Genomic DNA, 14,319 nt, shown 5'->3' with positions numbered 1-14,319 from the left:
CAGTGTAACGCTGTCGTTTAAGTTTGGGTTAACTTTACTAGTTTAGGTGACTAGCTAGCGTGCTAGTGGATAGCTATGCTAACGCTGGTGCAGCAAGCCTTAGTGGACATCTGGAAATCTAAGCTTACTGTAAATAAACTGAAGCACGTTACTCACCCAAATAAACAGTTTTCAGGAGAGGAATCTGTGTAGATTAATATCCAGCACTCGTTTGACTTTGAAAGAGCTAGATTTGTATACTGAGACGCTCCACCGGCAAGCGACCACCCCCGGTGGGGGAAGGGAAACATGGCGCCACCCCTGTTCACTTTGATATAGGCACCCTTTCTAGTGTCACTTAACGCGCCTTATAATGCGATGCGCCCTATGTATGGAAAAATAGCAGAAAATAGGCGTTCTTTGATAGTGCGTCTTATAATACGGTGCGCCTTATAGTCCGAAAAATACGGTATATATATATATATATATATATATATATATATATATATATATATATATATATATATATATAGGATGATAATACCTCTGAGTTTAGCACAGTTAGTGGGTGATGCTAATTAGAGATGGGACCGATCCGATACAGTATCGGTATCGGGGCCGATATTGACGTAATTTAACATATCAGATATCGGGTGACCACAGCTGATCCACTTACCGATCCATATTCCAGTCCACAGCTTGAGCTGGACAATAAACCATTACATTAACACGAAACGCATCACTGATCCGGATTCCAGTTCCACAGTTTACCCAAAAACCCCCAGCAGCTTCAGTCTGAGGCTGACTGAGTAAAATTTTACTGTTTATCTACAAAAAATGTTGATTTATCTGGAGATTTTTTTTACTTTAGAAGCACAGAACAGCAAAACGGCTACATGTAATAGTTGTAAATTCAGCATCTGAGGGGTGAACAGATTAACACCAGCAGTCTGTTAGCCTAGCTAGCACTAGCACCAACAGCTGCATGTTGTAAAGGTAACTTAATTACTACAGACTGGAGTAAACTATAGTCATAATCCACATATCCTATAAAACAACAGCATCTACAAACACTAACCAGCACAAACACACCCATCTGTTATTAAAAACTGTGATTAATTTAGTTCAGAAATGCAGTTAGCATCGCCAGTTAGCTGTTAGCCATCTCCTTTAAGATCTGCAGTCTGTTAGCCTAGCTAGCACTGGGTTGACAGCTGCATTCTGGTGTTGCAACGGTAACAACTACAGACTGGATTAAACTATCGTCATAATCCACATATCCTATAAAACCACAGTATCTACAAACACTAACCAGCACAAACACACCCATCTGTTGGTAAAAACAGAGATTAATTTAGCTTGGAAATACAGTTAGCATCGCCAGTTAGCCGTTAGCCATCTCCATCAACACCAGCAGTCTGTTAGCCTACCTAGCACAGAGCCGATTGCAGCATTCCGGCATTGTGAATGTAATAATTAACTAATTAAAATGAAGTACAGCTATAATCCACATGGAATATTTAACCACAGATCCTTTCCACTCTAACCAGCACTAGGAAATCAATCAGTTATTAAAAAACTGTGATTAATTCAGATCGGAAATACAGTTAGCATCGCCAGTTAGCCGTTAGCCATCTCCATTAATATCTGCAGTGTGTTAGCCTAGCTACCACTAAACCAACAGCTGCACTCCGGCATTGTGAAGGTAATAAGTAACTATCTCAAGTGAACTACAGTCATAATCCACATCGAATATCAAACCACAGATCCTCCCCACTCTAACCAGCACTAAGAAATCAATCTGTTATTGAAAAAGACTGATTAATTCAGCTCGGAAATAACTACAGTTAGCATCACCGGTTAGCCGTTAGCCATTGCAGCTAATCCACTACGCTACGTGTCAAAATATAAGTCTCCTTCACAACCACTGCAAAAAGATAAGTCTATAGCCCTGTATTTAATATTTAATGTATTTAATATTTTACTTTTTTTTTACAAAATTTAATACAAATTAATATATTTAATTTTAAAGAAAACTATTGTGTTTGTATATAAAGTGTGTCAAATAAATGACCTTGGAAAGCATTTACATTAATTGCCCTTGTTATTATGTAACCTTAATCATAGCACTAATAATAAACCCTTTCATCTGTATTTTAATTGGTATCGGTAGTTTTATATCAGTTTTATATCGGAATTGGACCTAAAAAAAAAATATCAGTAAAGCTTTATTGCTGTTGTTATTAGATTTTATGTTATTAGATGTTATTACATTTAGGGGGCAAACACTTTTTCACACAAGTTTTTTTTTTACTTTAATAAATAAAATATTATTTTAAAAAGGGCTTTTTATATTTATTTAGGGTATCTGATATTAAAGTTTCTTTGGTAATCACAAAATATCCGTATGATAAAAAAGCAAAAACATAATACTTCTTCACATCACTGTATATGTAAATGTATATATTAGTGGATTTAATATTTTTTTAACAAAAATAATACATAGAAATAGAAACTTTGAGAACACATACTGTATATAAAAATAAATATTAGTAATATAAATATTAGTTAATCTAAATTAATCACCTTTATTATAAGGCCCAGAATGGAGGATTAGCATATCAGCTAACTAGTAATGCTAACTTTTTCTGAGCTGAATTAATGGCTGATGTTTGATAATAAAGGAATGTTGCTGTAATGGTTTGATTAGTAGGTTGATGAGTTGATATGTGGATTATGGCTATAGTTCACTTTACTCTTTAGTTATTGAATATGCACCATATTTGAATATGCACATAATGAAAATAGCTGTCACACTCCCTAAAAAATGAAGTTTATGTGCAAGCATAAAATTAAAATTTGCAATATCTGCTGTCAGGAAATCCAGTCTGGTCCTTAAAATACTAATAAAATACAGTATTTATACAGATATTGAACAGATCACATGATCTGAGCTGTATATCTGTATAGGATCAGAGTCTGAGGGGCTCAGGAATAAAATGCTGCTCTTTCCCCCATCGCCCACATGTTGTTCTGTACTCTGAGAGCCGGTAGTGTGTGCCATCAGTGTGTGTGGGTGTGTGAGGTGTCTGAGGGCAGTGCCAGCCCATGCCCCTCTCTCACACTCTGTAAGTGTGTGCGGCGCTGGGTTTGGGCTGAGGCCGTAACGCCCGTGTGCTCTGGTCTGGCCGTGCAGGCGAGAAGGTGATGCAGGACGACGAGTTCACCTGCGACCTGTTCCGCTTCCTGCAGCTGCTCTGTGAAGGACACAACTCAGGTGAGTAATGGTGCACTGCCCCCAGGTAGAGTGATACTGTGATGGAAATGTATTTGTTTAAGGTGATTCATAATCAATAAGGAGGGTAAATTATTCCTAAATCATGTACGTAATTTTGACTGAAGATACTGACAAGCTGCAGAGATTAGAATGTGCGTACGTGGCTCACATGGGAGTGCAGGACAGGTGACCACACGATCACATCCCTGAGGCATCAACCATAAAACATACGTGGCACAAGTTACTGACCAGTGTACTGGAAGGTTCTGGAAGCTACGTGTAAGCTTCACCCTCGCCCCAGGCTGTAGGAATGCACCGACCGACTGGTCAAGACAGGCCAGGTAATATACCAGGATATGTGGATTTTTTTATACCATATAAGGCAATGTTTTTTTACCATGTAAGGCAATGGCCTGAGGGGACCTAAAAAGGTTCAAATACCCTGAGATGTTGGCTGTACGGGGGGAGAGACTTGAACACATGCTTTGAAATGTATTCTGTCTTTTCTCCAATTAAATAATTGCTACTCACTTGATCCAGACTCAGATTTTTCGTGTTTGTTCTGTCACTAATCTTTATTTTCCACCACACTACACCTTCTGCTGCTATAAATAAAAATAAATCACATAAAAACACAAATTTTCCACTTTTCTTCCTAGAAAAAATTAAGAGACCACTTCAGTTTCAGAATCAATTTCTCTGATTTTCTATTAATAGGTTTAAGTCTGAGTAAAATGAACATTGTTGTTTTATTCTATAAACTACAGACAAACTTTCAGACCTCAAATAATAACCCTGGTTTTTAATCACAGTTTTCATGCATCATGGAAAAAAATAAGAGACCACTTAAAAATTATGCGTTTCTTTGATTTTACCAAATTGAAAACCTCTGGAATATAATCAAGAGGAAGATGGATGATCACAAGCCATCAAACCACCAAACTGAACTGCTTGAATTTTTGCACCAGGAGTGCAGGCATAAAGTTATCCAAAAGCAGTGTGTAAGACTGGTGGAGGAGGAGAACATGATGCCAAGATGCATGAAAACTGTAAAAAGCAGGGTTATTCCACCAAATATTGATTTCTGAACTCTTAAAACTTTATGAATATGAACTTGTTTTCTTTGCATTATTTGAGGTCTGAAAGCTCTGCATCTTGTTTGTTATTTCAGCCATTTCTCATTTTCTGCAAATTAATGCTCTAAATGACAATATGTTTATTTGGAATTTGGGAGAAATGTTGTCTGTAGTTTATAGAATAAAACAACAATGTTCATTTTACTCAAAAATAAACCTATAAATAGCAAAATCAGAGAAACTTATTTAGAAAGTAAAGTAGTACACTATTAATATATTTAAATATACAACTTTTTTCCCAAGGGACCAAATAGTTTTAGAGCACCTGATCTCACATAACTCACACCAGACTGTAAATTAAGATCTACTTCAGTTTAAAATGTAAAAAGATATTCAGAAGACTACCCTAATGCACTGTGACTCCAGCATGCAGAAATGTTCTGCTGTACCTGTGGAACATGTTCTCAGCTTTACACTCACTGCTGATTGTGTTTAATGAAACAGATTTCCAGAACTATCTGAGAACACAGACAGGAAACAACACAACAGTTAACATCATCATCTCCACCGTGGACTACCTTCTCCGAGTGCAGGTAACTGACATTTTCTTCTGTGATAGATACAGTTGTGTTCAAAATGATTCAAGTTAAATTACAACAGTACATTTATATTTATATATGTCCTTGTCCCCTAAAAGATCAGGTTTTCGTAATCAGGCATTGAAATCACCTGTAGATTTAGCAGATTTTAAACGACACTCAGCCCCTTCTAAAGAGTTAATATTGTCTTTGCAGTATGGTAAAGTCCATTAACCAACACCAGCAGATGACATGTCTCTCCAAACCATCACTGATCATCAGTACATTTTACATTTCATTTAAAGTAAATCAAGGGAGCAGAATCTGGAGGAAGAGTGGAGAGACACACAGTCCGAACTGCTTGAGGTCTAGTGTGAAGTTTCCACCAATCAGTGATGGTTTGGAGACACATGTCATCTGCTGGTGTTGATCCACTGTGTTTTATTATCAAGTCTAAAGTCAGTGCAGTTTTGTTTTTTCCTACAAAATCTTACAGCACTTCATGCTGAATTTCATTTTCCAGCAGGACTTGGCACACTGCCCACATGCCAAAAGTACTTATTGGTCTTAAGCCCTATCCGGATGGGGTTAGTTTCGGGGGGTTTATGGAGTGGTTTTCTCTTTTATGGTGGGTCCTCTGTGATTTTATTCCTGATCAGAACAACCATGTATGTGTTTTTCTCAGACGTCCTCTAATATAAAAAATTACAGGCTGAATTATCTATTGTTTTTTTGTGGTCCTCCATGAATTTTATTGCCTTCCGGATGCACATCTCTGAGTTTCGTCTCCTCACGTTTTATAAAACAGCTATTTGTCCACTGCCGCGTACCGTAATTACATTTTGGGTGCACATTTCCACAGATATCCACAAAAACACACCAGCGAGTGGAAATGAAGGAGCTACTGAACACTGCGATGCCATGTGACTCACTGGTCCTCCTGTTTTTTTTAATTGCAGTCCGGATGCAGGAGTTTTATCCCTAGAAGTGTAAAGATATGAATTTTTTCCCAAAGAATCTAATCCCATCTAGAAAGGGCTTTATATAATATTCCAATTTTCTGAGACACTGATTTTAGGGTTTTCATTGGCTGTATGCCATAATCATTAACAATAAAATAAATAAACGCTTAAAATAGATTACTCTGTGTTTAATATATCTATATAATATAATATAAGTTTCACATTTTGAACTAAATTAGTGAAATAAAGTAACTTTTCAATGATATTCTCATTTTTTGAGATGCACCTGTATGTCATGAGAAATGTGAATTTTCCTTTTATATCAAGCAGCAAAAGAATTGTTTTTTTTATTTTACATGGCATAGCATTTCCTGTGACGTGACAATTGCACATTCTCCCATTGTGATGATGATGATTTACTGTGTATTTATATATAGAAATCAAAAGCTGCTAATAAGATCATCAGAGCTATTCAAGCCGTGTAATCAGAGCTGTCTAGACTTGCTTGGATCATCAGAGCTACTTTAATTGTGGTCTTTTATTCCTCCAGGAATCAATAAGCGATTTCTACTGGTACTATTCTGGGAAGGATGTGATTGACGAGCAGGGTCAGCGTAATTTCTCCAAGGCCATCAATGTGGCCAAGCAGGTCTTCAATACTCTTACAGAGTATATTCAGGTACATATATTCATCACTACTGCTTCTGATTATGCTCTAATCTTAATTACACATAATCATGATAGCCATAATAATATCGTTATCAATCAACAGCTAAGCCTCTGTTGAGCTGAATCCAGCACCCCCGCCAGGAAAAGCACCCCCTCTCGAGAGCGTGCACACACTGTCTTCATGGCTTTAACTTTACTTAGAAAATGTAAATACCCAAGATATTTTTTTAAGCTACGCTGAATTGTAAGAAGTAATTAACAATGAACGTGTCACCTGCAGCTTCTCCCGAGAGGGGGTGCTTTTCCTGGCGGGGGTAAATCACTCAATAAAATTGATATGGTGATTACAAATGTGACGGCAAAGAATAATAATAATAATAATAATAATAATAATAATATTAAAATAAATACATATAAATAAAAATAACTATCTTAATAAATTGTTATTTATGCTTTTTTTATTAACATTGTTTAATTTTTCTTTTGATTCATTTGTTTATTTATTTACATAACTATTTATTTCTGCATTCATTTATTTCCCAATTCATTTATTTCTGTATTCATTTATTTCCAAATGTATTTATTTCTGCATTAATTTATTTCCCAATTCATTTATTTCTGTATTCATTTATTTCTGTATTCATTTATTTCTGTATTCATTTATTTCCAAATGTATTTATTTCTGTATTCATTTATTTCTGTATTCATTTATTTCCAAATTTATTTATTTCTGTATTCATTTATTTTCCAATTTATTTATTTCTATATTCATTTATTTCCCAATTAATTTATTTCTGTATTCATTTATTTCCCAATTTATTTATTTCTGTATTAATTTATTTTCCAATTTATTTATTTCTATATTCATTTATTTCCCAATTAATTTATTTCTGTATTTATTTATTTCCCAATTAATTTATTTCTGTATTTATTTATTTCCCAATTTATTTATTTCTGTATTCATTTATTTTCCAATTTATTTATTTCTGTATTCATTTATTTTCCAATTTATTTATTTATTTCTGTATTAATTTATTTTCCAATTTATTTATTTCTGTATTAATTTATTTCTGTTTTTCTTTTTCTCGTATCAGCTCCTCTCTCTCTGGGCTTGATTGCTAAGCTTGTGTGCGAAAAACACGCCCCTTCATTAACATATAAGGACAAGGAAAAACAGAAATAAATAAATCGGGAAATAAATGAATGCAGAAATAAATGAATAGGGAAATAAATTAATGCTGAAATAGATAGTTGTGTAATTAAATAAACAAATGTATAAAAAGAAAAATTAAACAATGTTAATAAAGAAACCCATAAGATATTTATTTTTGTGTATATATATTTATTTTTATATTAGAATTTTCCCTTACCATTTTAATCACCATATAACTTTTATTGAGTTATTTATGAGTACCCAACGTCTTTCTGATAAAAGCGGAGATATTTGTTTTAACTTTACTTAGAAACACGCTCTGAGAGGGGGTGCTTTTCCTGGCAGGGGTGCTGAATTCTGCACAACACCTCCATTCATCAGTAATGACTCTTTGGCGACTGGATTTTCCAAATGGTTACGAACCTTCTAAGATTTTTGTCGTTTTTCGGCACAGGGTCCTTGCACCGGTAACCAGCAGAGTTTGGCTCACAGTCGACTCTGGGACGCTGTGGTTGGTTTCCTCCATGTTTTTGCTCATATGCAGATGAAACTGTCTCAGGTAAGGAAATGGTAACTATGGAAATAAGAGTAGGCTGAGTCTAATGATGCTTAATATTTTCACTATCCCAAATAACTGTCCAACTATGTTTTTTAATGGGCTTGCAAATGGTCCAGGGGTCCATTTTTCATAGTGCTGCCAATATGATCGGGATATCGCTGATTCGAACTGGTTTGAATCCTTGTCATGCAGCTTGCTATCAGCTGCCGGAGCCCTGAGAGAGAGCACAATTGGCCTCGCTCTCTCTATATAATCTTCCCCCTCGTCACTCCAAAAAGGGTGATGTCGATCAGCATGAGGTGTCTGTGAGCTGATGTATTGGAACCTCCGAATGCGGCAATGCTGCATCAGCAGCAGTTCAAAAAGTGGCGGAGTCTGACTTCACATGTATCGGAGGAGGCATGTGCTAGACTTTACGCTCCTTGTGTTGTGGCATCACTAGTGATAGAGGGCGTTCTGATGAGTCGGTTGGGTAATTGGCCGTGAAAATGGGATAAAAATTAGAAAATTGTTTTTTAAAAGACCATCTAGGATTGCAATATGGATACAATTTATTAGGGGTGGGAATCTTTTACTATCTCACGATTCGATTCGATTCCGATTTTGGGGGCCACGATTCGATTCAAAATCGATTTTTGATTCAAAACGATTTGATTTATAAAAAATTATTGAAAACTTATTGAAAAAAAAGCCTCCAAAATATACACTGGTCCTGGAGAAGGTAATGTGTTACAAAAGCAATAAAATGTGCAGGAATGTGGGTCTTCAGTGACAGAGGAATCACTGGGATATCACAATGACGTTAATGAACAATAAATAAATAATAAATAACACTGCTTTATTACCAGGCTACTAGCGGTGGTGTGTAGGTGACGCTGCTGGGCTGATGTGATGATAGCAGTGGAGCGCTAAAGTTCAGGAGCAGCTGCTGATTAACTAGTTAACTTTAGGCCGTTGTATTTCTTCAGAAAGGGGGCAGGAGGTGGAGAAATTAATTCATATTGTCCATTCCTTAATTCCTCTGTGATGGGGAGCTGAAATTAGCTCTGATTAGCTTATTGTTATTTTTCCGTTCCGCCTTAAATGCTGCAGCCCGCTGCCACCTGTAGCGTTATTTAAGGTGGAACTGGAAAGTTAGCTAGTTAGCTAGCTAACAGAAACTGAAACTAACTACTAGCGATCTTTTTTATGCTTGTTATGAAGCATTCTGCCATAAAACATTAAAACTACACGTTAATCTAAGGTAATATAGTGCTTGTTCTGCCATCTTACCGGTGATTCTCATACACCTACGCTCTGTGTGGGTCTGACGGTAAGTTCAAACTGCAGCGGCCACGGTCGCTTTGGGCAGTGGGAGGCGGAGCGAAAAACGCTTCGTGCCGCTGCAGTGTGAACTTACCGTGAGGGGTAGGGCCAAGGGAAGAAATGGGATTGGACCTTAGAATCGATTTTGGGACATTTTAAATCGATTCTGAATCGTAGTAAATGAGAATCAAGATTCTTATGTGAATCGATTTTTTGGCACACCTCTACAATTTATAGTTCTTTCTACTGAATGTATTGGAGCAAAAACAAATCTAAAAAAATAAGATTTTGTTTTTATGACCACATAATCAGATCAGATAACTGCAATAATCTGATTATGAACATGCATGTAAATGACTTCACTGATTCTGCAGATAAATTCATGATGCCTCTGTTCACGTTTCTTTTTATTGCAGGATTCGAGTCAGATTGACCTGCTGAAGGAGCTCATGGACCTGCAGAAGGACATGGTTGTGATGCTGCTGTCTATGTTAGAGGGTGGGTGTGGCCTGACCTGTTTATGATCAGGGCAGTTATTATTAAAGCCATATACTCCAACATGCCAAATGTCTTGAGATATAAAATACCAGAAGTATCCTGTCCAACAACTTTTGCTCTCTTCTGGGGCTTCATTTGCCTTCTCATGCACATTCTAGAAGCATCTAGGAGACCTTAGTGACTGAAAGCAGTATGCAACAATGCCTGTGATTGGTCGAAACCGCAAAAAGCTAAAAGAAATGAGTATGTGGAGGCCTTTATGCTGTACATAAAAGTGTGGGAGATCAATTAAAGGGGACATGAAACATTTCAGTTTGTACAAGTTTTCTAAGGGATTAAATATAATGGAATTTATTTGGGGGGGAATTTTTATATAAAATGTTTACACACTAAATTATAATATATTTATGTTTGTTACGTTTGAGCTAGGGCGCCGCCATGTTGCCCGTGCAGCGCTGGTGACGTCACGAGGTTGGTTGGTTTAAGATCCCAGGCATATAGCTAGAGGAAAAGCGCTTATTGTATGTGGAGATTATGGATGAAGATGAAGCTGAACTAGGCTAACATGGAGCATTTACTCAGAGATCTTTCCTGTATAAACCTGAGCAGGACTTTTCAGATGCTTTTCTGAGAGCGAAGGGTTTTGGGAGTGTTTATTCTCTCTCTACGTGGAGCCGTGCAGAACCCTGCAGCGCGACCACAGCAGGTACTACCATCCAGTTAACCAGCTATTTTATATACATTTAGCTATTTAACATGTAAAGTCCAAAGTCTATTAAGACTGAATGAAACGAACATGATTTAAGTGGATATTGAAACACCAAGGCGCTGTTTGGTTGATAAACCGTTCAGTTTAGAAGTTATAAGGCTTACTGGGTAACGTTACTTAGCTTCATCTAGTTAGTGTTGGCTAGTTAGCTAGCGTTGGCTAGCTATAATAAGATAGCTAGCTAAGTAGCTAACGCTAGCTATGTTCTCTTTAAATTGTCATTTTATCTAGACTTTCGGTAACGGTACCTCTCGCTGCTCTGCTGGGTGAGCGCGTTGTTTGGCTCGTACAGCTGCTGCTCTCATAGTAACGTTACACATTCGGAAGGTCTGTACATCCCAGCTGATCAGAGGAAAAATAAAAAACGGAGGAAAAAAGCCTCGGACTGCAGCTTATTTATCCGGCGCTAATGCTCCTGACTCAAACCCCTCTCCTTCACATAGTCCTGGTCTAGAAAGTGCTCGCCACTAACCCCTAGCATTACAGCTAACTTGAGGATTCTCACGCTTCAGCGCTGCGAGCCCCCGCTGAAGGTATGAAAGTGAAAGTGAATATTTCTCATTCCTCACCCTATTAAATTTCACTACTCCCAGTATTACTACACACAGGGACAATACAAAAGTGCCCCCCCGATCTGCATTGAGTTTTGGTTTGGATTTTATGATCTATTGAGGATCTAAATTACGGTATTCTCATAGATTATAGTAGTGAGGCGTGCGAGAACCAACCTCGTGACGTCACTTTCAGCGCTGGGACAAGATGGCGCTGCCCTTACTTAAAAAAATGACATTTAGATTGCTTATTATTTTAATTCCGCTTCACTGACAACTGTTAAACTTATACAATTTGTTAGAGTGAAAATACATCTTGTGAATTATACTAAATACTTGAAGTGTTTCATGTCCCCTTTAATGATTGATTAACATTCTGCTGTCCCATGACTTTTGGAATATAATCTGGCATATCTCCACCCAGGGTTCCTGCGGGTCCTTACAAAGTCTTAAAATGTCTTAAACTAAAATCCGGGCAATTAGGGTCTTAAATTGTCTTAAATTTACTATAAATCTGCTGCAGGTATGTGCATTTAATGCCAGTGGGAAAGAAAATACTAACTTTAGCGCTGAGTTAGCTATGATTAGCAGAGAGCTATCTAACATAAATGGGGAAAGAACTAAGGTTAGCGGATAGATAGCTAACATTAGCAGGGAGAGTACTAAGTTAAGCCGAAAACTAGCTAACATTAGCAGTAAGCTAGCTAACATAACTAGGGACAGAACTAAAGTTAGCGGAGAGCAAGCTAACATTAGCTGCAAGCTAGCTAACATAACCGGGGAGAGAACTAAGGTTAACGGACAGCTAGCTAACATAACCAGGGAGAGAATTAAGTTAAGCCGAAAGCTAGCTAACATTAGCAGCAAGCTGGCTAACATCACCAGGGAGAGAACTAAGGTTAGCGGACAGCTAGCTAACATTAGCAGCTAGATAGCTAACATAACCGGGGAGAGAACAAAGGTTAGCGGTGATCAAGCTAATATTACCAGAGAGAGAACCAAGGTTAGCAAAGAGCTAGCTAACATTAGCAGCGAGCTAGCTAACATAACCGGCAAGAGAACAAAGGTTAGCGGTGATCAAGCTAATATTACCAGAAAGAGAACTAAGGTTAACAGAGAGCTAGCTAACATTAGTTAACGCTTCCAGGGAGAGAACTAAGGTTAGCGGAGAGCTAGCTAACATTACTGAGAGAGGACTAAGGTTAGTGGAGAGCTAGCTAACATTACTGAGAGAGAACTAAGGTTAGCGGAGAGCTAGCTAACATTACTGAGAGAGAACTAAGGTTAGTGGAGAGCTAGCTAACATTACTGAGAGAGAACTAAGGTTAGTGGAGAGCTAGCTAACATTACTGAGAGAGAACTAAGGTTAGTGGAGAGCTAGCTAACATTACTGAGAGAGAACTAAGGTTAGCGGAGAGCTAGCTAACATTACTGAGAGAGAACTAAGGTTAGTGGAGAGCTAGCTAACATTACTGGGGAGAGAACTAAGGTTAGCGGTGATCAAGCTAATATTACCAGAGAGAGAATGTTAGCTAGCTCTAATGTTAGAGCTAGCTAACATTACTGAGAGAGAACTAGGGTTGGTGGAGAGCTAGCTAACATTACTGAGGAGAGAACTAAGGTTAGCAGGGAGCTAGCTAACATTACTGAGCAGAGAACTAAGGTAAGCAGGGAGCTAGCTAACATTACTGAGGAGAGAACTAAGGTTAGCAGGGAGCTAGCTAACATTACTGAGGAGAGAACTAAGGTTAGCGGAGAGCTAGCTAACATTAGCGGTGAGATAGATAGGTTAATGTTACCTGGGAGAGCTAACCTAAACATTAGAAATGATGACTACATTTTTGTGTCTTAAATTATATTTATTGAGATCTTAAAAATATCTTAAAAGCATTAAATTTGACTTTTAAATCGATGCAAGAGCCCTGGCACCACCGGGCAGAACCCCAAAGATCTGTAATCTCTTCCTCTCTTTTTAGGAAACGTCGTAAACGGCACCATCGGGAAGCAGATGGTGGACATGCTGGTAGAATCCTCCAACAACGTGGAGATGATCCTCAAGTTCTTCGACATGTTCCTCAAACTCAAAGACCTGACGTCATCCGACGCCTTCAAAGAGTACGACCCGGACGGGAAGGGGGTGATCTCTAAACGAGACTTTCACAAAGCCATGGAGAGCCACAAGCACTACACCCAATCAGAGACGGAGTTCCTGCTGTCCTGCGCCGAGACGGACGAGAACGAGCTGCTGGACTACGAGGAGTTCGTCGAGCGCTTCCACGAACCGGCCAAAGACATCGGCTTCAACGTGGCCGTCCTCCTCACCAACCTATCGGAGCACATGCCTCACGACTCGCGGCTGCAGACCTTCCTGGAGCTGGCGGAGAGCGTGCTGAACTACTTCCAGCCCTACCTGGGCCGCATCGAGATCATGGGCAGCGCCAAGCGGATCGAGCGCGTGTACTTCGAGATCAGCGAGTCCAGCCGGACGCAGTGGGAGAAGCCGCAGGTCAAAGAGTCCAAGCGCCAGTTCATCTTCGACGTGGTGAACGAGGGAGGAGAGAAGGAGAAGATGGAGCTGTTCGTTAATTTCTGCGAGGACACCATCTTCGAGATGCAGCTGGCGGCGCAGATGTCCGACGCCGGGGAACGCTCGGCCAGCAAGGAGGAGAGCGAGAGGGAGAAACCCGAGGACGAGAGCCCTGAGATGGGCTTCTTCTCGGTTACGACTGTACGAACCGCCCTGCTCGCCCTCCGCTACAACATCATGCTCCTCATGAAGGTGAATTTTTATTTAATTTGTGTTATTAACCGCCCAAAAAAGATTGTTGAGCTGAAATTGTTGTCTATGCACACCTGATAATAACAGCAGCCTACCAACCACCTGGCAACACAACAGCGACCACTTAGCAACAACATAGCAACCACCAAGCAGCACCTTATCAG

At 38.6% G+C, this 14,319-nt stretch overlaps 1 protein-coding gene across 4 annotated transcripts in view; it reads left to right on the top strand.

Annotated features, from left to right (window-relative positions):
- The window catches only part of ryr2a (ryanodine receptor 2a (cardiac)), a 348,664-nt gene that overhangs the window by 292,886 nt on the left and 41,459 nt on the right, over positions 1-14,319 (top strand). For all 4 annotated transcript variants that reach the window (XM_049464528.1, XM_049464527.1, XM_049464526.1 and 1 more), the window contains 6 exons: positions 3,176-3,256; positions 4,837-4,925; positions 6,423-6,551; positions 8,149-8,253; positions 9,975-10,056; positions 13,353-14,155. In XM_049464528.1, coding sequence (XP_049320485.1) covers positions 3,176-3,256; positions 4,837-4,925; positions 6,423-6,551; positions 8,149-8,253; positions 9,975-10,056; positions 13,353-14,155 — 1,289 coding nt within the window. The remainder of the gene's footprint in view (positions 1-3,175; positions 3,257-4,836; positions 4,926-6,422; positions 6,552-8,148; positions 8,254-9,974; positions 10,057-13,352; positions 14,156-14,319) is intronic.

This window comes from Astyanax mexicanus, chromosome 15 (genome assembly GCF_023375975.1).
Source record: "Astyanax mexicanus isolate ESR-SI-001 chromosome 15, AstMex3_surface, whole genome shotgun sequence".
NCBI lineage: Eukaryota > Metazoa > Chordata > Actinopteri > Characiformes > Acestrorhamphidae > Astyanax > Astyanax mexicanus.
This window is presented reverse-complemented; position numbering and strand designations above follow the sequence as displayed.